General features: G+C 47.9%; 1 protein-coding gene across 3 annotated transcripts in view; it reads right to left on the bottom strand.

Moving 5' to 3' along the window:
* The window catches only part of LOC116945250 (phosphatidylinositol 3,4,5-trisphosphate-dependent Rac exchanger 2 protein-like), a 192920-nt gene that overhangs the window by 24920 nt on the left and 141613 nt on the right, over positions 1-26387 (bottom strand). For all 3 annotated transcript variants that reach the window (XM_032959592.2, XM_032959593.2, XM_032959594.2), the window contains exons 30-33: positions 25156-25246; positions 23546-23674; positions 13168-13209; positions 7248-7465 (exon numbers count right to left, since the gene is read on the bottom strand). In XM_032959592.2, coding sequence (XP_032815483.2) covers positions 7248-7465; positions 13168-13209; positions 23546-23674; positions 25156-25246 — 480 coding nt within the window. The remainder of the gene's footprint in view (positions 1-7247; positions 7466-13167; positions 13210-23545; positions 23675-25155; positions 25247-26387) is intronic.

Raw genomic sequence — 26387 nt, 5'->3', positions numbered from 1 at the left:
CACGAGTGCACACTAATATTTGTACGTATGAAGTGCACACGCTCAGAAACGCACATGGTAAGTCATTGCTGTCAGCCACTGCTTATCTTAATTCACACTCAAGCAGCAGCAGCAGCAGCAACAAGGTAAAAGTTGAATATCATAACGGTCTTTGGGTTGCCATTTCCACGGCTTGGTGTACCTCACTCAGATGTGTTTGTTATTCACGGGTAATTTTTTTTTCATCATTAAAGGAAGGCCTGCAGAAGATACGTGACAACGCGACATTGGAGATGCGCATGAACATCTCCGAAAAAGTATCACCGCCTACAAATGTCTGCCCAGGCAAAACAGGAACTGGTGTCGGAAGCGCACTGGTTTAAATTTATATTCAGTCCGTTCGCACACACGCTACACGCATACACATGTGTGCGTGTTTATGCCGGACACCCACACACTCGTGTCACAGTGACGTAAACACTTGCACCACGCACAACCACGGGGTCGTTTTCGAGCAAAATCAACTCCCACTCGTGACCTGTGATAAGTGCTCCTTAACGATCTTCTTTCATGCAGTTATGGCCTTGGGAAAAAGCGTCAAATCTGTGGAACAATTCATCAGCCAAAACACACGCACGCGCGCACGCGCACGCGTGTACGATTTTAATTAGCGTCTGGAAAAATCTGCAGGTCAGCAAGCTCGCCAGTGAGATCTCCATTGCAGGAGATGCACTTTTGGGAAGGTCGAGTTAAAGCTTGATCAGTTGCTCCTGCGCCATTGTTCCAAAGCTATTTGTTTCAGCTTAAACATTATAAGAGTGATACTCTTTTTTTTCTGTTCAAAATGTACGCAGATGTAAACTCCCATGCGCAGTCTCGAAGGAACACACGAGGCTTATATTTAAATCCAAAGAACAGACATTCGTTAACGTAATAAAATTACCGTTTTTCATTTATTATTCTTGGCCCTATCCCTTTCAGCACGCTTGTCCATCTGGAATTTCAAGCATCGCTCGAATATGCCTTGGCGACCAAACTGTTTGAAGCGATTGAGCTGGTTTTTTTTGTAACAAAAAAAAAACACCGAGGCAGGCAAAGGGAACAACAATGAACGGAAGAACCGAATGGAAGAAAAAAACGCGGAGCAAATGTACAACGAACAGAGTTTTTGAGCTAATTAAGGGATTTGGTTAACTTTTTTTCTCTCTCTCGAAACTTCTGCAAAGAACACGTGGAAGAAGAGTGGAAAGGGCAGGGAGGGCGGGGGCTGGAGAAATGCCCCACACACCACATGTGGAAAAGCACAACCCCATGGGGGAGAGAGAACACTAAAATCTGTTAGCAATCGAACATTTCCGCCTCGCCACTATTATTGAAATGCGTCTGACATTTAAATAAAGGGGGGCGATGGACGAGAGAGGGCAATGGGTGAGTCGAGTTTTGGGGAAACGTAGCTGTTGGTGGACAGCGGAGATGTACGAGCCCCCTTCCCCCCCCCCACACACACACACACTGCAGCATCGTGCCCCATCCTCCTTCTTTCGTACGGCTGCTGATGTAGATGCAGAGCAAAGACTACAATTTCACATTCAGGCGGCCAAGCCAGAAAACCGCATCGGGAGCAGCGGAGTAGCGCATCATCGCTGCGATGTCGTATTTGCGGATCGGGCCATTGCGTCGTCATACGTTTTACGGACTGTTCTAGTTGACCCAAGTCGCACACTACTGGAGAGTTTTTATTTTCCAATTGTGCATCAGGTATCCCCATCTGCCATGGTTTGCGCAGTGGATGCAGTTTCGGGTGGACCATGAGCTTCGCGGAAGATCAAAACCCAGCGATCTTCTGCGTTGGGTCTTTCATAACAAGATGTTTGTTTGTGAGTTATTTTGAACTTCATTGAGCTCTCCATGCTTCACCGGGGTTGAACTCACATTGTTGAAGGTTACGCCTGAACATTGTGCCTGAAACAGTTTTTGCAGATGAAATATGCAAGATTTGGCTGTCTCCCATTATGATCATTTTGACAAGTTTAGTTTTCCTGATGACGACCGCTTGTGTTGCGATCGAAACGTCGTAGTTTTTTTTTGTTATTTTTGTGACCGAAAGACCCAAAGAATATGAATTCCTGCAATCACGAAAGCTTTATGTCAAGATTTAGTTGTAAGGGATTAACAAAATGCACGAGAGAGGGGATACCGAGAGAAGAAAGGAGGGCAGCGGAAGAGATGCTGAGATGAAACCACGGAATTCAGAAGCCACTCCTGGACAAGGACAACAGAAGGAAAGGAAGGGATGCATGAAACTTCTGCTCAGCAGTGGAACAACAACAACAACCGCAGACACTTTCCACTGTATAGTCATTCATCGTGTTACAGCATTGGTATACAAGTTAGGTCTAATTCTTCGTTGAAATAAACACTGATTTTGCATAAAAATCCCTAAATTGGAATGAGAGTAGGCGGAAGAATCGTCTTAAAAGTCATCATCATCAACGTCGCAATATGCGTTGCGCACATTCCCCACGTGGCCACGTCTCAAGGCGCACATCGCGGGATCGATGAAGCAAACCGGCAGATTCCACAATCACAAGCCACGACACCCGGGGGAGGAGATTTATGTACAAATTGGCCAAGCAGAGGGGAACGTGGCCAGGATATAATTTTATGTTTTATTCGAGCCGTCGTGAAATTTTAGCCAGGTCACATCGGCATTAAATCCACTGTTCTTATCTGGGCAGGGGGCAGGGGGCAGGGGGCGGGGGGGGGGGGGTAGGGGATGTTTAATGTCCACAGGGTGAAGAGGAGCTCGGTTTAATGCCTCGTCAGCTACACCGGAACGCCAGCCTAAACTCTCGCCATCATAGTGTATTTACGTGGTTCCTTCTGCAAAACTCAACAAGCTCAAAAGCTTTTTCTTCTTTGGTTCTTTCGGTAAAGTCACGTAGAATGATAATAAAATAATAAATTGATAAAATAAAATAACACAATAATATTCTCACGACGTTTCGGCCACAACACAAGCGGCCTTCATCAGGTGAAGGGGGCGAGACTGTCTGGTAGGACAGCGCTGGAGTGGTGATAATAAAATAATAAATTGATAAAATAAAATAACACAATAATATTCTCACGACGTTTCGGCCACAACACAAGCGCTGTCCTACCAGACAGTCTCGCCCCCTTCACCTGATGAAGGCCGCTTGTGTTGTGGCCGAAACGTCGTGAGAATATTATTGTGTTATTTTATTTTATCAATTTATTATTTTATTCTCATTCTACGTGACTTTACCGAAAGAACCAAAGAAGATTAATCATTGCAGTCACGAAAGCTTTAAATCGAAAAGCTCAAAAGCATAAAAATAATACTACATCAAGAAAATGAAAAAAAAATACCCAATTGGGTTACTATTTTTATTTGGGCTTCCACAAGCGTTCAAATCCAAATTAAACAATTGTGCAGTAGTGCGTCATGCTTGGAGGTTTGTGCATTATCGCTGGTAATATGACATTAATAACAATTTAAAATCGCTACGCAGACGAATATCATAACCAGTTCAAGATGCTGTCCAAGGGCAAGCATTGAAACGGCGCATAGATGCGCACAAACGGAAATAAGATTCAAAGCGTCAATGCAAAACACAAGAGTGAGGAATAACTTCCAATCATCATAATTATACAGACGGTACGCACACTCTTGTACTTGTCAGTGTTAACCAGCAACGACTCACTGAGACTCGAGACATTTTCAGCAAGCTGCTGAAAACATTGGAAGGTTTGGCCAATTTATGTCAGGAATTATTTAAAAAAATCTCTTCCCAGATGTCTGGCCAATGTGGAAATGTAGGCGACAGAAGGGGGCTTTTCTCTCAAGAGCTAACCTCCTCAGTGGAGGCCCGGGCTTCTGCCAGCAGTGGCGAGACCAAGCAATTGCAGGGCTGCACCTTTACCTATTCTTACATGGGGTAGGAAACCTAGAGTACCAAGAAAACCAAGGTATAAAAGAGAATAATTCTGTAATTCTATTCAGATATGTATTATAGGAATTCTGCCTGTGTGATCACACCAATCCAACAGCACTGCTGAGCTCGGAAAATGAATTGGCAATTTTGTTTCGTATTTGCTACCCATGAACCTACCCTTATAGCTGGCTATGACCAATATAAGTGTGGCTATCATTCCTGACGATTAACGGTGAATGACGATTCGAATTCTTATTTTTCCTGGTGAATTTTAAGACACTGCACCTTTTCCACCAGAAGGTTAGTTTAGAACTCAAGCCTAAAATCACAAATATTCGTTCAGCATTGACACACAAACAAAGACACAGAACCCCCATAACAGACTGTTGGGGCAAGTACTGCTAGCGAGCTCCTATGAAGGCTGGCACTGCACACGAGGGGGTGGGTGGCCAGCACCACGGCCATTAGGCCACGCCACGTCTAGAATGTAGTCGCACGCATTTTAACACTGTTAACAGCAATTAAAAACAATGGCAATTATTTCCCCCGCCAAAGCATCGCTGAGTCTCGGAACTCTTTATTCAGGAAGGACGTGCATCTGGGACGTTTGGTCAAGACCATGACTTCGTGTTTACCAGGGTGGGAGAAAACCAGAGTACATGGAGGAAACCCACACATACGGGTGGGGGGAGGGGGATAACACCCAACACTGCCTGCCATTTTCTGGCCACCCATCCCGACTGCCCCAAAGTGACCTGAAGTGAAATGTTGTAAGGTTACACCAAACCAACAAAGCTAGGAGTAACTTGCACCCAGCATGAACTTTCCAACATTTTTCAAACTCACACTGATGAGAACCAGGGCCAAGAAGCCCCACCAGATGGCACTGCTCGCCGCCGCACTCAAGGACACATTAAATATTTACGTCTGGTTTGGCCGACAGCTCACGCCGCAGCACAGGCCAACGGCGTTGCCGGAATTCGTTGCGTGCGCTTTGCGCCTTTGCATGCAGCGTGCGGGGCAATGCGGGCCGGACAATCTCGCCTTAGTGATGTCACGTACGTGTATTTTAGTACTGCAGACAGATAGCCCGGCGCTGGGGTTGTGCGCTTTGTGACGCGCAGACACTTCCCATTGACTGGAATTTTACAGCCTCGTTTATTTGATCAGCTTCTGTCCGGGCACCTTCGCCCATGTACGCTCGCGCACATTGTTTGCGCGAATATTTTCAGTTTTTTTTTTAAATTACGCTTTATTTATCTTACGCTGCGACGAGGACAGCGTCTTTTGCGAGGTGGTCTTTTTTGCAATCACTTTCCGCAGATTTCTTTTGTTTCATTATTAGACCGACATGCGACGTATTTTATGGCCACGCCATCTCTTTTAATTGGGTCCGGGAGCCGACGTGAACCGGCGCGACCCATCGCGAAGACAAAGGACGCACGCGCAATTAGGCATGCAAACACGCACGAGGACACAGGGACGCGCGTGAACGCGGCGCTCAAGCGTTCGACCAAAGCCAAAGATCCCCCGTGCATCCTTCACAGACTGTTGGGGCAAGTGCTGTTAGCGAGCGGCACCTATGAAGGCCGGAGTGGCACACGAGGGGGGTGGGGTGGCCAGCATCACGCCCGACCGCCATCGTCTCCCCAGCAGCGATGTTTACTACACACCGCACACCGGGTACTCATTTGAGGCCGAGTCGATGTAGGGGAGGCCCATGACCACTTCAGACGATCGTCACCGGTGTTGGCCGTGAGCGAGAATTGAACTCGGGTCGCCGGGTTCGTAGCGCTAACACCGATGCGCTCCCGCTCCCCAAAGCGTTCGACCGGACGCTTGCACACGTGCATGCGTGTGCAAGCGCAGTGTCAGGCACGCGTACACCCATCGCATGAGACAAAGAGAAATACATTTCCTTTTAAAGGCCCTTGGGGAGCACGTGGTCAGATGCTGTTAGCGGATCGCTCCCTTCACTGACGCTGAGTTGGGGGGAGGCGGTATAGAAGCAAGGACGGTGGGTACCAGCATGGTGGCGATTGTACCCCCCGCCCCCCACTCCTCCCTCCTCAAATATATAGGTCAATAAATCTGGCAAGCATCGCATAAAAATGCCAACATAAATCCACCCATCTCAAGATTTTTAATTCACCATCACTATATTCGCGCATTTGCATATTTATTGCTAAATTATTGCTCCTTCCGCACGCATTTAAAATAAGTCTCAGAGTGATGCCATGTCATCGTGCAACGCGTTTGCGAACGAGATACGCAAGAGCGGAACGTTATCATCTTGCCGTATAAAATCCAGACGTCATACGTTCAGGGGGACATTGAAAAGTGTGACGTTGTGAGATGCCTTGAAACATGCCCACAGTCTCAGGAAAGGAAATTGAGAACGGTTGTTCAAACACAGCGGGGATATGTACTGGGCCACCTGAATGCGCATTCAAACTGTGTGCGGGTTATTCTGTGATGGCATTTAGATGTGATTCCTACAACTACCATGCGATTTGTGTCCCACACGCAAAAGTACATCGACAAACATCAAGAATTTAGGCTTTTAGACGTAGACAAAGACCCCAGGCATGGCACACAAGGGGGTGGTGGTGGGGGGGGGGTAGCCGACGCCACACCCAGCCACCTTTGTCTCCCCAATGCTGATGCTTACACACTGCACCGGACACTCACCTAGGAGAGGCCAAGGACCGGTTAAGATATCTAGAACTCGGGTCATTGTGTTCATAAGGCGGTGCCCTAACCACTTCGCCTCCACTCCACGCAAAGACCCCCGTGTAGCCTTAACAGACTTTTGGGGCAAGTGCTGTTAGCGAGCGCCTATGAAGGCCAGAACGGCAGCACCACACTCAGCCGCCTTTGTCTCCCTAGTGGCGATGTTTACACACTGCACCGGGTACTCATTTGACGGGGTGTCGACCTCGGGGAGGGCCCAGGACCGGTTCAAGATAATCATCACTGGTGTTAGCGGTGACCGGGAATCGAACTCGGGCTGCCGGGTTCATGGCGCATCGCGCCGACCGCTACACTGCCGCTGCCCGCACAAAGACAACGATCCCCCCGCGTAGCTTTAACAGACTGTTGGGGCAAGTGCTGTTAGCGAGCAGCGCCTATGGTGAGACAAAGGAGGGGGGGCCCCCCCCCCGGGGCGTGGTTCTGGCCACCTCCTCGCCCCCTCTCCACGTCGCGTGCCGTGGCGGCCTTCATTAGGTGCTCCCCGCAAACACAGAGACGCAAGCGCACGAGTTAGTTATCCCAGCCACACGGAGCGGAGCAGGACGCGGCCACACCTACCAGGTGGGGCGAGAGCAGCGAGCGGAAGCTGACGAGCGCCCCGAGGCCGGCGGTCTGCTGGAGCCAGCGGCGACTCGCCTCCGTGCCGCGGCTCTCGTAGTCGCGGCCCGGGTTGTAGGTGCGCGTCAGCGCCGACAGCAGCTGCTCCGAAAAGACGCAGACGGCGCCCACCAGGGCCTGCGAGAAGGCCGTGTCCCTGCGCGTCTGCTGCCCGATGTCTGAAGGGCGGAAGTCGGATCGCGAAATTGGCATCGCCCCGCCGGCATCGCGGGGCAAAACTCCGTCCCGTCCGCGTCCGCGCACGCGGGGCGATTCCTCCCTCCGTCACGCGCCGTCATCCGCGGATAATACGCGAGGAAGGCTCGGGTTTGCTCGCTCACGGCCCACTGCTGGTGGAAGGCCCCCCCCCCCCCCCCCACTGGAGGGAGCACGAGAGAGCCCCCTAAAGAGGGAAATGACGGCCTACCCTTCCACACTGGCCACGTGACTTGGAAGAGGTGGGAGCACCCACTTGTTACACCCACCACAAGCGACCTGGGTACAATTCTTGGCAACAGTGGCATGTGGCACCTGAAACTGTCCTGGGTCTCCCCGAGGTCAACTCAGCCTTAAATTAATACCCGGTATGGTATGTAAAGACGAGAGTGACGAGGTAGGGTTACTGACAACCAGCCCCTCGTTTTGCATGGGCCAGTGGTAGAAGTTTACAGTTCGAATCCCACAACTGCCCTGTTTATAGGTGCTGCTGTATAACCGAAATAACTAAATATTCCGTGCCATCCACTTCAAATTGGACGTTAAAAAAGCCTTCTTGCTCATTGGAAAAGAGGAGGCTCATCATGCGCAAAGGTCCAAATTCGCCAAGCTAAACTGCAAATTACTCAACTGGAATATACATCGCAATCATCACGGCCCTACTTCAAGAACCTGGCAGGACCCTCATGAAAAAGTCACGTTACCCGGTGAGGCTTTCCCAGGTAAACAAGTGTAACAATAAAAGTCAAAAAGCTTTCATAGGTGTTCTCTAACATCGCTTGCCTCATATAGCTTATAACACGACACAGGAAATCTTTGTTTCCGTTTCAATGGGTTTGAACGTTTTTCTATACTGCACATGTACATACAGCACTTTAGTAAGCAGTGTGGCTGTGTGTGTATGAAGTGGTAATGTAGTGGGTTAGCACGTTGCGCTGTGAACCCCGTGACCCAAGTGAGATTCCCGCTCACAGCCACCAACACCAGTGACGACTATCCGAACCAGTCCTGGGCCTCCCCCCTAGGTCGAATCAGTCTCAAATGAGTACCTGGCTGCAGTGTGGAAACATCACCACGAGGGAGACAAAGGCGGCTGGGTTGTGGTGCTGGCCACCAACCCCCTCGTGTGCCCGTGCCGGCCTTCATAGGTGCTCGCTAACAGCCCGTGGCCCATGACAGTCTGTTAGATGCTACACGGGGGATCTTTGTCTTTGTGTGAAGTACCACACTAACCGTGGGCTCATTGTAATTGCCAGTGTGTCTCTGGGGATGGAATGTGCGGGTGGGTTTCAGAGTTAATGGGAAACACACCTTCCCCTTTTATACGCGAGAGCAGATCACAAAAAAATGCCATTTAAGGCAAATGACTGTGGGCTCACGAGTGGTTATTAATAATGGCGCTAATTCAAACCATAAACTACAGAACAAAATTAAACATTGCCATTCATGTTTGATTCGTTATGTGCTTTAAATAGGTGAGAACGAGCTCGTATCTTTGCAAAGAGAATCGTGGCTACTGGAGCGACAGGGCATTCATGATTGATTTAACTGTTTTACAGGTAATTATCTTTTTTTTGCATTGCTTTTGAACAGTTACTGAGCACAACCCCAAAAGGCCCAAGACGTCTAGCGGCTAGCAACAAACAAGCACGAGCAATGGGGGGGGCAATAACATGGCCTTGTGGGTCGTGCGGTCACCGATTGTTGCAGGGAGGGGGGGGTTCACGGTTCGAATTTTTAGCGGCTGTGCTGCCTCGTACTGTGGTGTGGTATGAACCGTAATATCCCAGTGGGCGTCAAAGATCTCGTAACGTCCGTTCGCAAGAGTAGACGCATTGTGTGCCGGCGTCATGGTTCCAAATTTGAAAAGTTGCTCGCGAATTACTCAATTGGAATATCGAGAGCAATTTTCCGCCCCCTGCTATGAAAACTTGCGGAAGGAGAGGGAGTCACGAGATTCATTCGACGAGGCTCTCCTGGGTAAACAAGAAAATAATTAACAAAAAGAATCAAAGTTGTAGTAAGAGAACGTTTAACACATTTCCTGAGCTGAGCAAGGTTATGAGAGCTTTTTGAAAGAGAGACAATGGGACGGGAATTCCGAAGTCGAACGGTGCGAGGGATAAAATGTGGTGGTTGATCACAGTATGGATGAGATGAAACAGTCAGGGTGGCTGGTTAAAGGACACGAAGACCTACACTTGTACATGTGCAAGTTGAACTTCTTTCGCACCATACATAGCCAACCATGCTAATAGGAGGTGCGGATAATTGATCATTGCAATTGATAATTCCTCCCTTCGAGGAGCTGTTTTAAAATCACACAGCATGTTTGTGTCTAAATTTAAAACTAATTTCTTGAGAACTGTCTTTTGTTTAGTTTGTTGCCCTTCCCCCGCACCTCCGATTATCACGGCTGGTTACGTACGGTGCGAAAGAAGTTCAACATAAATACATTCACAACGGCAATTTGTCAGCAGCTGTAGGAATCGAACTCTTACATCCATGCAGACTGGTTCATTACAGGTCAGTGGTAATGGTGATACACTTAATAATCTCAAATCAAAGCACCTCCCTGCTCGAGCAAACAATTGTATGGCACTCATTTCCATAGGCAGTCCTGAACCATTGATGGAAATTCCATAATCTCATTCCCTCTCCATTGGACGCCCGGAGGTCCCCACCCAACAAAGTGGTCCATATTTTATCGACAGCGGAAGGATGATGAGCCCGAGTGATCTCTGACCAGGACTCGGACCTTTCCAATTGTGAGTTGAACAATCCGCTCTCATTGCACAGCATCACCTGACCAGGTTTTCTTAATCTTACTTTTTTTTTAAACTGATTTTTCTGCTCAAATGAGCGTTGACATGGAGCTCATATCCCATTTTACAGCCATCATCCAGTCTTGGAAATTCCACATTGTGACGTAGTGAGTATAGTCATAGGACAGCCATTGTTTACTTCCACGCAAAGTGGTAATTCTTTTTTTTATCAACCCTGGAGGGATGATGGGCTGAGTCAACTCCAGACCAGGATTTTAACTCTCAACCTTGCGACTGCGAGATGCTCACTCCCGCTGAGCAACCTGGCCAGCATTAATCGTATTATCAGCATAAAAATCTCAAAACCCCGTGTTTACACTGATCATCATAGCATGCAGGCGACATCGTCATTCTGCCCACGTGCACCGGTTCACCAGCGTACGTGCGAGCACGCGTTCTTTCCCCACGGGCGCAAACACGCCGGGCTGTGCACGCGCGATGCAGCGAACATGCGGTTTGCTAATATGATGGGAGATCCTCCAGCAACCACACTAAAGCTATTTTTATTTTACCAGGTAAGGCCCACTGAGCTACTGTATATATCTCTCTTTTTTCAGACTCGACCCGGCCTACAATTGATAGCTCAACGAAGTGGCTTCATCACGTGTAAAATGTAGAGCAGCCAAATACTCTCAGAGCATCTTTCTAAATGCGGAGGAAAATCCACACGACCATGGGGGGAGAGAGGCACGCAAACTCCAATTATGCAGGCCGTCTGGGTGGGACACGAAAACTACGGAGATAAGAAACGCTCCCTTTCTTTTTACGGACGTTGTCCGCTGTCCATGGAGACAAACTTCTGCCAAACACATACATACAAACGTCACGGTTTGCGCTCGTCAATCGTTTACGCACGTGTGGACACGGCGGCGGCGGCGGCGGCGGCGACGGGAGATGGCGCAACCGCGCGGGGCTCAACCGCAGGGACCACCTCGCTCAGGGGGGTCTGAACACGAGCGCTCCGGCGGCGGCGGCGGAGGCGGCTGGGGGGTGTGCCGATTTTGTTGGGCGCGCGTTTACGCGGCCCCCGTGTTAATGGGCGCGCTGGATTTTCTCCATGGCAACAACAGGGCACGGGCGGAATAAGGATTGATGGGGACGATCACGTGGAAATGCCAATGGGGTTGGTGTGCGCAAGTGCGTGATGGTGCGTGCGCTTGCTCGTGGCGAGCAGTGGCGTAGTGGTGAGCGCTTACGCTGCGCTACGAACCCGGCCACCCGAGTTCGATTCCCGCTCAAGGCCAACACCGGTGATGATTATCTGAAAACCGGTCCTGGGCTTCCCCCTATGTCGACACGACCTCAAATGAATACCTGGTGCGGTGTGTAAACTATCGCCACTGGGGAGACAAAGGTGGTCGGGCGTGGTGCTGGCCACCCCCCCCCCCCCCCCTCGTGTGTCGTGCCGGTCTTCATAGGTGCTCGCTAACAGCACTTGCCCCAACAGTCTGTTACAGGCTAGACAGGGGATCTTTGTCTGCGTTTGCCTACCTGTGGGGGCACACGTGAGTGGGTCGCAATTTGGACGCATCTACGCACGTGTAAAAAGGCTGCCACTGCCAAGCGCAAACAAAAGCAAAATACGGAGCCTACGCCGTAGTCCTCATCAGGCGTTCCCAAGAGTATTGAATGAACTGCGTGAACAGTAACCCCGACATGCCGGGGACAACACTTTAAAAGTCCTAGGGCGGCTCCTATCATCCCTCCGTTGTCTTCCGCAGCAGCTCATCACGAAGAAATTAAGTTCACATCTGAAGCTACCCTGGTTTATGCTTACACGTGCCTGAATGTGTTCACGTTGGATGTTAACCATTAATATCTCCGCGTATGTGCACAGGAATCAAGGAATTAATGTATCAGTGTGCATACGAATGTGCAAGTTTATGCATTTATGTATCCTGGTCATACGCTTTGACTTTTGGGTTATCATCAATGCGAAGCATCTGTATGCTATCCCAAAAAAGAATCTGCAATTGTAATTGGTCACGTGTTTCTTTACACTGCATATTACGATACAAGACACATGAAATTGCATACAGCCATTACGAAGTACAACAAATAACCTTCCAATTGTCTGGATATAGAGAGGATGTGGGTGATGCACAGTCGACGAGACGGTGGTGTGGTTAGCACCGTGCTCGCCTGACCGCCTGCATTTGTCTGACACATCATGGCAAGTATTTCACTTAAGGCTGAGTCCATCAAATTGAGGGTATGGTGCCAATTATCGTACATTACTAGAAGCCACAGTCGTGCATGGCCAGGAATTATGGTAGAGTGCTAACCACATGACACACACACACACACAGATAAAGTTACCCCTTACAGCCTTGAACAAACTGTCAGCGCAATGAGTTGCCAGCAGTCACCTAGTAAAGTCAGCATGGTGAACAAGTTGGTGTGACCAGCACCATGCCTAACTGCCTTTGTATCCTCAGTACAAAGACAAAAACGCTCTTTGTAGCCTCATAGGCGAGCGCCTATGAAGCTCGGAATGGCACACGAGGGAGTGGGTGACCAAAACCACGCCCGTCCGCCTTTGTCTCCGCAGTGGCGATATCTTACACACGACACCAGGTGCTTATTTGAGGCAGAGCTGACCTAGGGAAGGCCCCGGACCGATTCAGATAATCGTCACCGGTGCTGGCCGTGAGCGGGAATCGAACTCGAGTCGCTGGGTTTCGTAGCGCGGCGCTGGCCTGCTGCGCTACCGCTCCCCATGTTCACAGCGATACACAACGCAGGCACACAGTTGTCGACTGTCCTTTCCATTCGCCGTAAAAGGAGGAGACGGGCCACGAGGTGCAAACTCGCAGTTGACACTGAACACGCGTTCATACCTGTGCTGTCCAATAGGGCGAGGGTTACTTGTCTCTTCAGCTCTAATGGTAGGGGAGAGAAGGAATAAGAGAGAGAGAGAGAGAGAAATCAGAAACAGTCCAGCTGTCAAAAATCTGCATTTCATTTCCTGCGGTGTAATCGCGGGGTAAATCTGCAAGGCTTCAGCAAATGCTCTCTGCACGAGATCCATAAAAATTAGGGTAATTACTGGAGGGGGGAAGAGGGTTAGTGGCGGGGGGAGTTGAGTGAGGTCAGTAAATTAACGTCCCTCCACGCTTTCGAACGTCGGCGCGCAAGCATTCACTCTATTTGCGCGGTCTCATGTTTCTTCACTGCTTTAAGACCGTCACGCAGACTGTGGATTAACGTTGCAAACCTTGGGGGGGAGGGGGAACAAGGGACGTTGACGAACACCAGCTTCAATCGAGATGTTGTCATCGTTGTTTTGTGCCGGTGATATTCACAGACACCGGTTGTTCAGTTCACGTGCACGCACGGCTGGATTATGCACTTATCGCTCCGTTCAAGTTTGTGCTTCACCACGCTGGTCAGTGCGGGTTGGTGAACGTGGAAGCGTGCACGTGGAAGTACATTACAGCTGACGCCTCTGCTTATGAACGAGTTCGGTTCCAGAGGTCTGTTCGTAAGTCGATTTTTGCTCGCGAGTCCAACTTTACTCCCGTCGATACCAAACATGTTGTACGGTGTGTACACTAAACAAGGGGAATGGCTGTACAAGTTGCATAAACTCCTGTAGATGTAGATACCACTGGTTCTGCATGTTCCGCAGATGGAGATGCTACTACTGCCATCTATTGCGGGGGGGGGGAAGGGGGGGGCAGTTGAACTTACGACTCTCGGTCCGAACAGACAACTGGACATATTAACATGTTTGTTCGTATCTCTGAAAGTTCGTAAGTCGAATGTGAGCAAGTAGTTGAGTATCAGCATGTAACATGAACGCACTGCCCACTGATGGTCACCACGTAGCCCCGTAAGCCTGATGACAACAACGTCTGCGCGTCGTGGGTCAATCTTCCAAGCACTATCCACGATCGAACCCCGCTTGGCTTTAAGGAACCGATGAGATGAGACCACAGAGGTGGGACCATTGTTGGCGCCAGGCTTACACCGCCTGGCTGACTTCCAGGTCGTCTGTGGTTCCTCATGAAACTAAACATTGTTACATGTTATTAGGCACATTCTGGGTAATTTTGTCATCGTTCTTTTCATTTGAACATTGGTTTGGTGAAGCGGGGTGTGTAGGATGGGCAGGATCAGATCGGATTCAGCACGGTCGAAGATGTTAACTACCTCGCCTGGTATATACTGTAGGAGGTCGTGGGTTTGATCCCAATCCCGACGCCTGTATATTTGGAGTTTGCGCGTCTCTCTCCCCGTGGTCGCGTGGATTTTTCTACGGGTCCTCAACATTCGTTTAGAGTATTTAGCTGCTATAAATTTCCACGTGATAAGCCACTTTGTTGAGCTATCATTTGTGGTCAGGTCACTTCTGAAAGAGCTATATAGCTCAGTGGGTCTTACCTGGTAACATATATATTTTATATAGTTTAAAGATATCGCTCGTCATTGATTTTTCTTGAAGCTAGAATTAAACTTAGGTTGTCAAGTTCACAGGGCAGTGCACCAGCAAGGCACGTCCACTCCACACTGTTAAATCATTTGGTCGCATATAACACTCATAACATACAATTGTGTATTTCTATTTTACATCCCATTTATCTAAAATATAAGTTTTTTTTTTATTAGACAAATATTTAAAATAAATATTCCATTACAAACAAAGTGTGTATAATGTCGAGGTTGAGATCAAAGCCACCCCAACATAATAACGGAATATATATTTGCAGACATTTTTTTTTGTTGGGTAAGCAGTGGCTATTATATTCTAGAAACTCAAAAAGACTTGCACAGCTGAATTCATGTTTTATTAAAAACTCACCAAACTGAAAATTATTACCGTACTGTCGTGGTGGATTTTGGGTTTTGCAAATGTCACATACCGGTCTGGAACCCATTTAGGACAATTTTTATTTAATTGGAGACTGAGAGCTTAAACTACCCTGACGTCAGACGTTTATAGCCCTTTAGGGTGCAACGCTGAAGCAAGCACAGAGCAAAAAAAACAGACACGTTGACTGAAGTGCAAGCAACGCCCGAACTAGAAACTTTCACAATCATTTCAAATATCAATTGTTGTTGTTGTTGCTGTTGCAGGGGAAAGTCTCGCCGAGGTTTTCAGAATTTCCGTTTTCAGGAGGGGAACAGCATTGGGACGGTTTTGCAAATTCGAATAAAACGGGTGTGTTGGCTTCGCGTTGGGAAATGAAAGTGGAGAAGCTGGATAATGCTCGGCACGCAACCTCACAGGCCGCATGCCTACAACCCCCGTGGCAAGCCCTGATGGTCACCAATCCAAGTGCTCAAAACCAGGGTTCAAATCCTGCTGAGCTTCTTATATTGGGCACAATTGAGGCGTTTTAGTTATAGGTGTGAATATGTTGAAGTTGTCACATTTATCAGAAGCATTGCTTGCACCAGATTATACACCCACAAAGTATGGTACTTGCGTTTAATTTTCCATAGTTCCTTTCCATACACCCAGTTCATAATGATTACAAGGCCCCAAAAAAACCTCAAATCAGGGCTAGTTTAATTAATAACTAATTATTATCATAGCAACGCCTTCATTTGCTGCTGCACAATCACGACGTTCTACAGCTAAATTAAATTGAGCTCACCCCGTCAGACAAATTATATCTCAAGCGCGCGTTCGCCAAGCGGCACTAAAATCACAAACGGGGGGGGGGGGCTCTCAATGTAATCTTCTCGACTCCCAAAAACGAACCGTAAGTGCGCCTGGCAGCCGAAGGAAAAAACCGCAGAGGCGAGGGGTGAAAACGTTCACAAACCGCCGCGCCGCTACCTGGAGAACACGCCGCTAATTTGTCCGAGCGGGAGCGTGACGCTGGCTCCCTCGCTCGCTCGCTCGGGCCCACGGTAACGCGCCTGTTTCTCCGTGCCGCGCGTGCGCCACGGAGAAACGGGAGGAGCAGAGGTCGGGGCGAGACCCCTGTGAGCGGGCCACGCTAGGGGGGCCCCCACCCCCCTGCCCCCCCCCCCTCTCCTCCGGGGCATTCCTCATCACGCCCACGCTTTCCACGCAGGCAAACGGCGTCTGGCGTGGAAATGTGCTAACCATCAGCGACAAAATGCTCGCGGTATTTTTGCGGGCAGGGAAGCATTCCGTGATTTCGACAACAAGAATACGTGTTTCTCACGCGTGGCCAACACAAGCTGGGCGTGCTACACTCTCTGCATCCCCCCCCCCCCCCAAGTTATTCTCAAATCCCCCCTCCCCGTTCTCAATGCTGAGTCTCAGTGATAAAACATTTTCTTCCTCTGCCCCTACCCTTCTACGCTGTTTCTGCCGCTCAACAACAATCCGCAGGGAAATGCGCTGCAGCTGGTAACTTACACATCACGCTTAACCACCGTCTAGCGATTAACAAAGCGGGATGAATAACTCGGTATATTCAAATCTGAATGGTGGTGATGGTGGTGGTTGTTAGAAGGCAGGACTCGCAACGCAGAAGTCGCCGTTTCCATTGACGTTGTTTAAGTTGCGAGCGATGGGGTAAAGTGTGGAGAAACCCACCTCCTCTTCCAAGCGTGAAAGTTTAGACCAAATACCCTCTCTGAGGGTATGCTCTCGTAAGACGTGCTTCCCCTAACACTGGCATCAATAACACATTGCAGGGATGCACCTTTATATATATTTTTTCATGCAAAATAATTGTGTTTCTACAAGATGGGCACCTTGCTACTTTCCAAAATGGAACGGTTTCTCTGTAGCGGTCACTACTGGTGTCGTGTGCTATGAATTGCCATTGTTTTTAGAACAGCATCCTGATTGTAAATGCCCGTCATTGAAGGCAACTCGTCACATGTATATAAATTGCAAAACTAATTTCTTTAAAACTGCTTTTTGTGCCAAGTTGGTTATGTGCGGTGTGAAAGAAGTTCAACATACATACATTTAGACGGTGAACTTAACTGCTGCATGGTATACACATTTATTCGAAAAACTAGAAAACACACGCACGTTTATTTTATCCTATTTGCCAGTAGGATTCTATTTTGGAATGGCATGTCATTGTTTATCCGTCCTATTGAGTTGGCAAACTGTTTAATTCAACAACACTTATCTGAATACATCAATTAATTGGAAAACAGGTAACGGACACAGGTTTGACTTAAAACATCTTCTGTGGATTAAAAGCACGGCGATTACTCTGGCTCCAAATGTAGGATTCTCAAATTTGCGAACGTATTCAATCACAAGACTTAGACATTATTGGTTATGTTACTACATATTCTTTGGGTCTTTCGGTAAAGTCACGTAGATAGGTTCAAAGAAAATAACGCAATGACGAACGCTTGTGCTGTGATCGAAACGTCGTAGTTTAAAAAAAACATTTTTGTTATTTTCTTTTAACCTATCTACGTGACTTTACCGCAAGACCCACAGAATATGAATGCCTGCAGTCACAAAAGCTTTAAGTCAAGATTCGTGTTACTACAACTGAGATATCTACATAACCTGTGCCGCCCTATCACGTTCAAGATGCCGTCCTATTGGCCAAAACGTTGTAACAGATTCAGTGACATTGCCTGTGAAGGTAGGTCACGGTGTGCTATAATCGCACACTAAATTTGCTTCGGCAATTACCCGTAACATGTTCCCTACACGGATAGGACATTGGGTCTTGTACAACGGGATGTGTTCGGGAACAATTGTATACTACCCCCCTGAATAACAAAGATAACTCGGTAAAATCCACGTTCATAATCAATGCTTTTCCCAACTTCCAAGTGCATCATTATCCAGCCTGCAAATAAGTGCACATGCTTACTCTCACAAGCTGAGGCCTGGAGGATGTTCCCAAAGTGGAAAGGGCTATGAAAACCATCCCTGTTGCAGGCACTGGGTGGGGGTTGTGTCGCATCGCACGGTAGTGAGAAGTGTCGGCGGCTCGGGTAAGGCCTTCATCAAGCAGTGGATTGACCGTGGCTGGTGTTGATTAACTCTTAACAAGGGGAGGTCAAGGTGTACTCGAGTTTTGGAATATTGGCAGGAAGTGCAAGGAATATGATGTTCGAGAATGGCTAACCATTACAAGCTGCACGGAAATGTAAGTTGATTCTTGGTGGATATTCCTACAGGGCCGGCGCTGAACACTGCCATCAAAACCAACGCGTCAAGAGTACGAGGGCTGAAACGTATTAACTTAACAGCAGAACGCAAGCCTCTGAAGATTAATATCGAACATTGATGGTGTGGCGAGAACTTCTTGCAAGGGTTCCATGGGACGATTGAAATCGCAGCTGCGTCTAGATTATTTCGCTGCTCCAAATGTCCACACGATAAGCCACTTCTCAATGAGCTATACCTCGTTGGCAGGTCGCTTCTGAAAAATAAGCGAAGAGCTCGGTGGGCCTTACCTGGTCAAATGAAAAGTAGTTTCGATTTGTGTATTTTGTTCAAGGGATTTGTTTACCTTTCCTATACTTTGCACTCCTATCGTGCGTTAGTAATTGTTTGTTGTAACGTTCTGACCTGTCCCTACGGGTCATCCGTGAAAAAAAAGAGAGCTTAATCGCTCATCGGATTCCTCCAGTATAAATACATATTCTGATTGATTCTGAGAAATGAAAGCTCATAAACCTGCTGTATAGGTAAAGGTGCAGCCTTTCAATGTCTTGCTCAAACCACTGCCGGTGGATTTGGCCTCAACGACAGGGAGCCCGAGAAGGCGCCCTTCTCGGGAATTTTTTTACTTCCCCGTCCATGCGAGCCAGTTGTTGCGGAAGGCGTTTTCAGCTGTGGTAGAGTGGATGATAAATACAGTTTGGCATAATAACATAAAAAAACACGATTACTCGAGGCCAATTATATCGTAATAATGCCATTATTTTATGTAAGAAAGCTCTAAAGAGGATCAGGTTTTTCAAGAGGGTCCAGCGTTAGAATATTTTGCTATGGTCATTCATGAGCAAAGTACTACCATTTTTTTTTAATATTCATTTTACAAGGTAAGGCCCACTGAGCTATATAGCCCTTTTTCAGAAACGACCTTGGCCACAAATGATAGCTCAACAGGGCTTATCACGTGCAACTTTATAGTAGCCAAATACTCTAAACATATAGTATGGCATGTGGGGGTGTAAACTAAATAATCCAGAGAAAACCCATGCATACTCTTTGGTTCTATTCGGTTAAGTCACGTAGGTGACTTTACCGAATAGAACCAAAGAGTATGGATCCTTGCAGTCACGAAAGCTTCAAATCTAAAACCCATGCATGCGGAGACGACAACACTCGGCACTGCTGTCTCCTGCCTATCTCGCAAACCCGTGCTGCCGAAATTCCATAAAAAGCTCTGGGAGTCATCCATCAAAGTATTAACCAGGATCAAAGCATGCTTAGCTTTGTACGATTAGATTGGGACCATTCAGGGTGATTTGGTTATAGCTCAGGCTTAAAATCGCGCAATAAATCAGCACGACTACAAGCGCATCGGAAATGACAACACCGCATCTCAACAACTACGCCACAGCATCTTGCCGATCTCTTTTCAAGGAGCATAGGCCATCACCAAAATCCGGTCATCCTCGCAGCGGCTTTTGGCTGCCCATCGAACAAAAGACGATCACTGCATCGCGCGCTTTCAGATGCGCTTCTGTGGCCGTCTGGAATGCTCTTCCTTGCGATATTAGGACGTCATTAAATAAATGCGGTTTAAATCTAGATTGAAAACTCATTTCTTTAGAAACTGCTTTTTGTGTTTAGTTTGTTGTCTTTCCCCCAAAACTACGATTATCATGATTGGCTACATATGGTCCAAAAGGAGTTCAAACATAAATACATCTTTGCTTGTGCTATTCCAAGAACAAGCACGTGATCTAAACCGTGAGACTGACTTCGTGTTGGACAAACTGCCATAGCGCAAAGGAATGTAACTGGGATGGCAGGCAGATAAAGTCACTGGGCATCGAACACGGATGGTCGGAAACACCAATGGATGTTCTGACCTCTTAAAGGCAGAAAAACTTGTGAGCCAGAGAAAACCTCTGGCTCACAAGTTCACGTGCGCACGTGTGTGTCGCCATTATCACAGTGCGCTGCAGGGCGCGTCCTGGGACGTGGCAGTCCGCGCGTGAGCATCACGTGGTTGCTCTCAAAACCGTTCCGCTTAATTTACGATCTCAAAAAAATACTCTCGCCAAACTCTGGGGCCTGGGAAATGTGCTCACTTCCGTGCAGCTAAAAAAAAAGGGTAAAAGCGAACGTGCACGCTTGCAGAGGGGTCTCTGCGTCACAGTTTATTTTTATTTGTATGAAATTTTTTTGGAGGTTTGTGCCACCCCTCCCCCATCCCCAAATACTCCCTCGCGACAAATTGTCGCACAATTATCGTCGTCCTTCGTCCCGTCATGCTGAGCTAGAGGTGCGCGCTGACGTTGCTGCGTTATGCACGGGCGTTTGAGCCGGGTGAGTCAATATCCCGTTGTCGGGATTAGGTATGTTAAGACTATCCCACAAACACGCGAGCCTCACAGGAATAACTCGCCACGGGTTTGGGTGCATTTCTCTTACTTCCCCTAAAGGACCCGAAGCCTGCATCCTAACTCTATACTCGCTTAACATTTTACTGTTTTCTACTCTCTCTCTCATTTTCAGGATTCTTCCCAAACCCCCTCCCCAAGTTCATCCCGCTTGTGCTATCGGCGTCACACCGTCAGACAAAGTGCCCAAAATAAGATCTCTCTCAAAGAGCAGTGTAACGCTTCGTGTTTGGAGAATGGCCAATGGAAGCCAATGCCACAGAGCTGCCTCTTAATGTAGCCATCACATATTTATAAATGGTTTTGACAATTCCTTTTTATTGTGTTTTTTAGATCTTAGTTTTGTATGAGTCAGGATGACATCATCAGTTTCCGCTGAATTTAATGCCTTTTAGCTGCATAGAAAAGCTATGCATAATGGAATTTGATCTTCATTTTCTTTTCTGGAATATGATTGATGGACTACAGACCCATAATATTCTTATCACACGTATTTAAACTGTTCACGAAGACCAGAGACAACTAACTACATGTTGGCCGATCCACAGATCTTTCAGCTCACCAATCTCAGTTTATAGATTAATCCATGCATCCTTACCCCCAATAGTTTTCGTGGAACGCCTTTATAAACCCAACGCTACCATCTTGTTTCCAAATATATATTTATATTTTAGCTTGCAACTGGTCCCCATTTAGAATGAAAGATGCCCAAGAGATTACTTAAAACATCAGGGATCCTCAAGAGGTCATTTCCACATCCACGATTTGATAAATGCAGCTTTCTTGTTGCATATTTTCCCCAATGTCCTCTCCCTCACCCCCCCCCCCCCCCCTGAGGTTGTAAAATTGCACGAAATGCGATACTCCTTGTGTGGCTAATTCTACTGCAGGCTTCGTCCACTGGCGGCGTCAGCGCTGGGACTAAAGGCGAGAGGGGACACCGCGAGGTTCCAAAAACGCCAGCTCCCCCCGTCGTATTCTGCTGCCGAGTGACATTTTCTTGAACTTTGCTCATTCAATCTTGATTTGAAGCTTTCGTGACCGCAGGAATCCATGCTCTTTGGTTCTTTCGGTAAAGTCGCGTGGGTATAAAATAAAATAAATCTCACGACGTTTCGGGCGCAACACGAGCGTCCATCATCAGGTGGAAAAGCCTGATGATGGGACGCTTGTGTTGCGCCCGAAACGTCGTGATTTATTTTATTTTATACCTACGTGACTTTACTGAAAAAACCAAAGAGTTCGCTCATTTTCTTTGGTTCTTTCGGTAAAGTCTTTCACCTGAAGAAGGCTGCTTGTGTTGCGGCCGAAACGTCGTGAGAATTTTATTGTCTTATTTTATTATTTTATTCTCATTCTACGTGACTTTACCGAAAGAACCAAAGAAGATGAATCCTTGCAGTCACGAAAGCTTTAAATCGAAGTTTGCTCATTTGTTTTAGTGTTTTGTTTTTATTGCCCACGTAGTAGCAAAGACGATTACTGGGACACCGACCGCAAGCCAGCTTCCGTGTAAAGAATTACGTGCAGTGTTTTCAACTTGCTGTTCCGTTGACCGCTTGAACCGCCCATGCAATAAGAGTCTTGAAGCCCTTGAAAATTTTACGAAAAGCACTTCGGTGTTTGCGTCAAATGAAAGTTGAATCAATGAGAGACGGGGATGCTTTTCACGGACTGCTTTGGCCACAGGAATCACATTGTGGTCCAAATCCAGTATCTCAACTTGTGGGATAAATACTATTTGTCTATCCCTCTCAAACACATAGTGGGGTGGTGAAGCTAAGCAAATGTTGTGTAAATTCGACATTCCTATGTTGATGGCCAGTCTGAAAATGTGCTTTCAATAATAGCAAGGCAATGTGCCTCCCTTGAACAGGCAAGCAAATTTTAAGTGCTCATCTTCAGCGGCGGTCCTGAAGCAGCGATGGAAATTTCTCATTCCCGTGGCTGTAGCCAATCTGCCCATGGGAAGAACTGCCGTTGACGTCCCACGCATTTTATTGATCGCGGAGGGAAGAATCAACCGCCAATTGGGATTTGACCTCCCGACCTTTGGATTGCTAGTTGAGTGCTCTAACCGCAGTCTCACGGCTCGGTCACACTACTGCAGGGACAAGTGTTTGTCTAACACGTGTGCCCGCAGTAGTGTGCAGATACACGAGACAAACACGTGTCACCAAAGTGGCATGCAGATAAGTTAGACCAGGGGTCGGCAACCTTTAAAAGAGGAAGTGCCACCTCTGACCAAAATAGTTCCAGAGCTGCATCACACGCACAGATACTTGTACACAAACACAGCAGGTACGCAGCAGATGACAGCACACATTATGACTTAATTAAACTAAACAGGTCGTGGAATAAACCGCATCTATTTAGTTTATTGGCCTCCTCCGTTATTCTTCAACAATACAGTTTGACTGGTGTACATTGTGTTATCAACGAGACATTCCACGGTGACCCATTCCCTGCCATATTTACTCACTTATCTGCACGTTAAAATTGCATTAAGATTTTCATTAAAAAAAAATAGCAAACGACTAACGGCTGCCCGCAAAGGCGGGCAGCCCAAAACAGCCACAAACGGCTCCAAAACCACAGGTTGCTCACCCCCCGTGTTCGAGACTGACCAAGCATCTGCACGGCAGTGTGCAGACCCGTGAAGACTGACAGCCCGCAACGGGCCTGTAAGGTACCGCGCCCCGTGTGTGTGTGTGCGGGCGCGCTCACCGCTCGCGTGCCGGGTGACGCTGTGAATGATGGTGTGGAGGTTTCGGCTCAGCGTTGCAAGGTCGTGTTGCACCTGCAGCTGGATCATGTCGGCGACGCTCACGCTAAGCTCCACCTCCTGCTGGAAAGCTGCATCACAAGCGTAACGTGCGCATGTTGTTAACACAGACGCAAAGGCGAAGGTCCCCTGTGCAGCCTTAACAGACTGTTGGGTCAAGTGCTGTTCGCGAGCACCTATGAAGGCCGGCACGGCACACAAAGGGGTGGGGGTGGCCAGCACCACGCACGGCCACCTTTGTCTCCCCAGTGGCGATGTTTACACACTGCACCAGGTACTCATTTGAGGCTGAGTTGACCTAGAGGAGGCCCAGGACCGGTTTCAGATAATCGTCACTGGTGTTGGCCGTGAGCGGGAATTGAACCCGGGTCGCTGGCTTCGTAGGGCAACGCGCTAACCGCTACTACACTACCGCTCCCCACTGATATATATACACACGCATGTGCAACAACAACCGCCATTCGCCACTAAGTGACGGTGACGTCACCACGGCGCTTGTGCCAGGCTATGTGCACGTTAAGGCCACATATGCACACATACTCACACGTGCAAGTGTGTGTGTGTAAAGGCAAAACTCCTCTGTGTAGCCTCCATTGACCGCTGGGGAAAGTTCAGTTAGTGAACACCTATTTAGGCCGGCACAGCACGAGGGGTGATGTGTACCAACACCACATCCAGCTGCCTCTGCCTCCCCAGTGCTTTAAACACCGCACCAGGTCCTCATTTAAGGCTGAGTCAATCTCGCGGAGACCGATAACCACTTCAGGTATCACACACCACTCATGTCAGCCATGGCTGGGACTCGAACGCAGGCTACCGGGTTTATCGTGGAGTCCAGTGATGTGCGGTGAGGTCAATGGCTGGGGAGGCACTGGCTAGCATCAGGGGGGCGTGTCCTCACTGAGGGAGGCGTGTCCACACTGAGGGGGGCGTGTTAGACAAATCCCCCTTAGTGAGGCAGATGTGATAGCTGCCTCCCCTGGTGCTTTTTTATTGCAGTTTCATGACGAGACCAGCGAGCCTAAATATCTCTATACACGTACGTGAAATAAGTTACCTGGACTATGGAAGGCGAGGACATGTAATGAAGGGTTCTACAAACATTACATTGGTGACACACAGAGAGATAGTAACAGGCACGCACTTATTTCCCGTGCTCCATCCAGTTCCTGAGGAGTTGCGCAATCAGAGGGGAGGCTGAGCTCGTCGCTGCCTCACCTCTCTCGTCTCTTTCTGTATTTGCAGCGGAGCTCCGCAAATTTGGCGATTTTGACCATAAAAATGATTGGAATCGTACAGAAATGACATTTATAACACAGATCAGTGGACAAAAACGTAATTTTGAGTTTATTATTTTTTACTTTTCATAACAGCTATTTTCATTGGAGTATGACAGGTGAGGCTGTTGCCTCCCCTGCCTCCCCTGACCGCACGTCCCTGGTGGAGTACGTGAAACACCAAACACCAGCGCAGAGGGCGCACAGTGCAGGGCCACGTAGCACTGGAGGTGCGCAGGTGAAGAAGGAGGGGAAAGGGAAGCAGACAACCTCACCCTGAAAAGTGAGCTCAGGAGTCAGATGCTTTGTCTTCTCAAACGCGCTGCACGCCACAGCTCCGCCCATCACCTTTGTGAGTGTCTCCACCTGCAGTCACAATAATAATAATAATAATTGCGATTACGAAGATTATAACACGGCATTGTTTTCACAAGTATTGAGTGATGTCCGTCTTCCATTGGTGGTCCTGTGAGCCAAACGTGATGGGAAAAAATAATATATATTAAAAACCACCTCAATTCTTGCATAACAATCTCTGTAAATTATGAGAATACATTGCATCTTTGTGGGTGGGTGATTTGTTACATGCCAATTGAAGATGGTGCAAGTAATGGATTTTTGATGGTCGATGTTGGACTACGATGATGACGATGATGATGATCACATTGACGACAGGATAAGTTGACCATTGCCAGGATTTTACAACTTTCATACCACGAGCCCCAACACTGCAGCTAATGAGCTCACCCAGGTGATAATATTAACAAGTACCGCATTTAAATTTCGAGTTAAAGCTTTCGTGACTGCAGCGATTCATATTATTGGTTCTTTGGGTAAAGTCACGTATAAGGGAAACAATAAAATAATAAAAAAAAATGTAATAACATTCTCACGACGTTTCGGCCACAAAGCAAGCAGCCGTCTTCAGGTGAAGAAACAGAGCTGTTGGAAAGACAGCGTTGCTTGCGCTGTTGGCCGTAACGTCGTGAGAATTTTATTTTGTGTGTTATTTTTATTACATTATTATTTCCCTTCTGCGTGACTTCACTCGTTCTTTTGATTCCGATTTGTCTGGCAAGTGTTGAAGAGGAGGCCAAATATCCCTTGTGGGGGGGGGGGCGGGGGGGGGGGACTCCCTCCAGCTCCTTTTAGTGGACGACACTTGTGCAATCGATGGATCTCAGTGCAACGCATTGAATCGTCTTCTTTCGTATGGCCGATGCAGATGCGGAGCAACAGCTGCCGTTTCACATTCAGGAGGTCAGGCCAGATAAGCGTCTCAGGAGTGGCCAAGTGCATCGCTGCGATGTCTCCTTCGTATTTGTGGGTCGGGCGTCGCGTCGTTGAACGGTCTCTGTTCTGGATGACCACATTCAGTTTAACGGTGCATGCAACTACGCGGCACCTTAGCCATTGCTCTAGATTGTTCACGATCTGCCCAAAGCAAAAGCATGTGTTGGCGATACTTTGATGATAACGTTGTTGTTGTTGTTCGTGAGCGATTATA

This window comes from Petromyzon marinus, chromosome 23 (genome assembly GCF_048934315.1).
Source record: "Petromyzon marinus isolate PM22_M1 ecotype Great Lakes invasive population chromosome 23, UKy_Petmar_22M1.pri1.0, whole genome shotgun sequence".
In the NCBI taxonomy this organism is placed as follows: Eukaryota; Metazoa; Chordata; class Hyperoartia; order Petromyzontiformes; family Petromyzontidae; genus Petromyzon; species Petromyzon marinus.
This window is presented reverse-complemented; position numbering and strand designations above follow the sequence as displayed.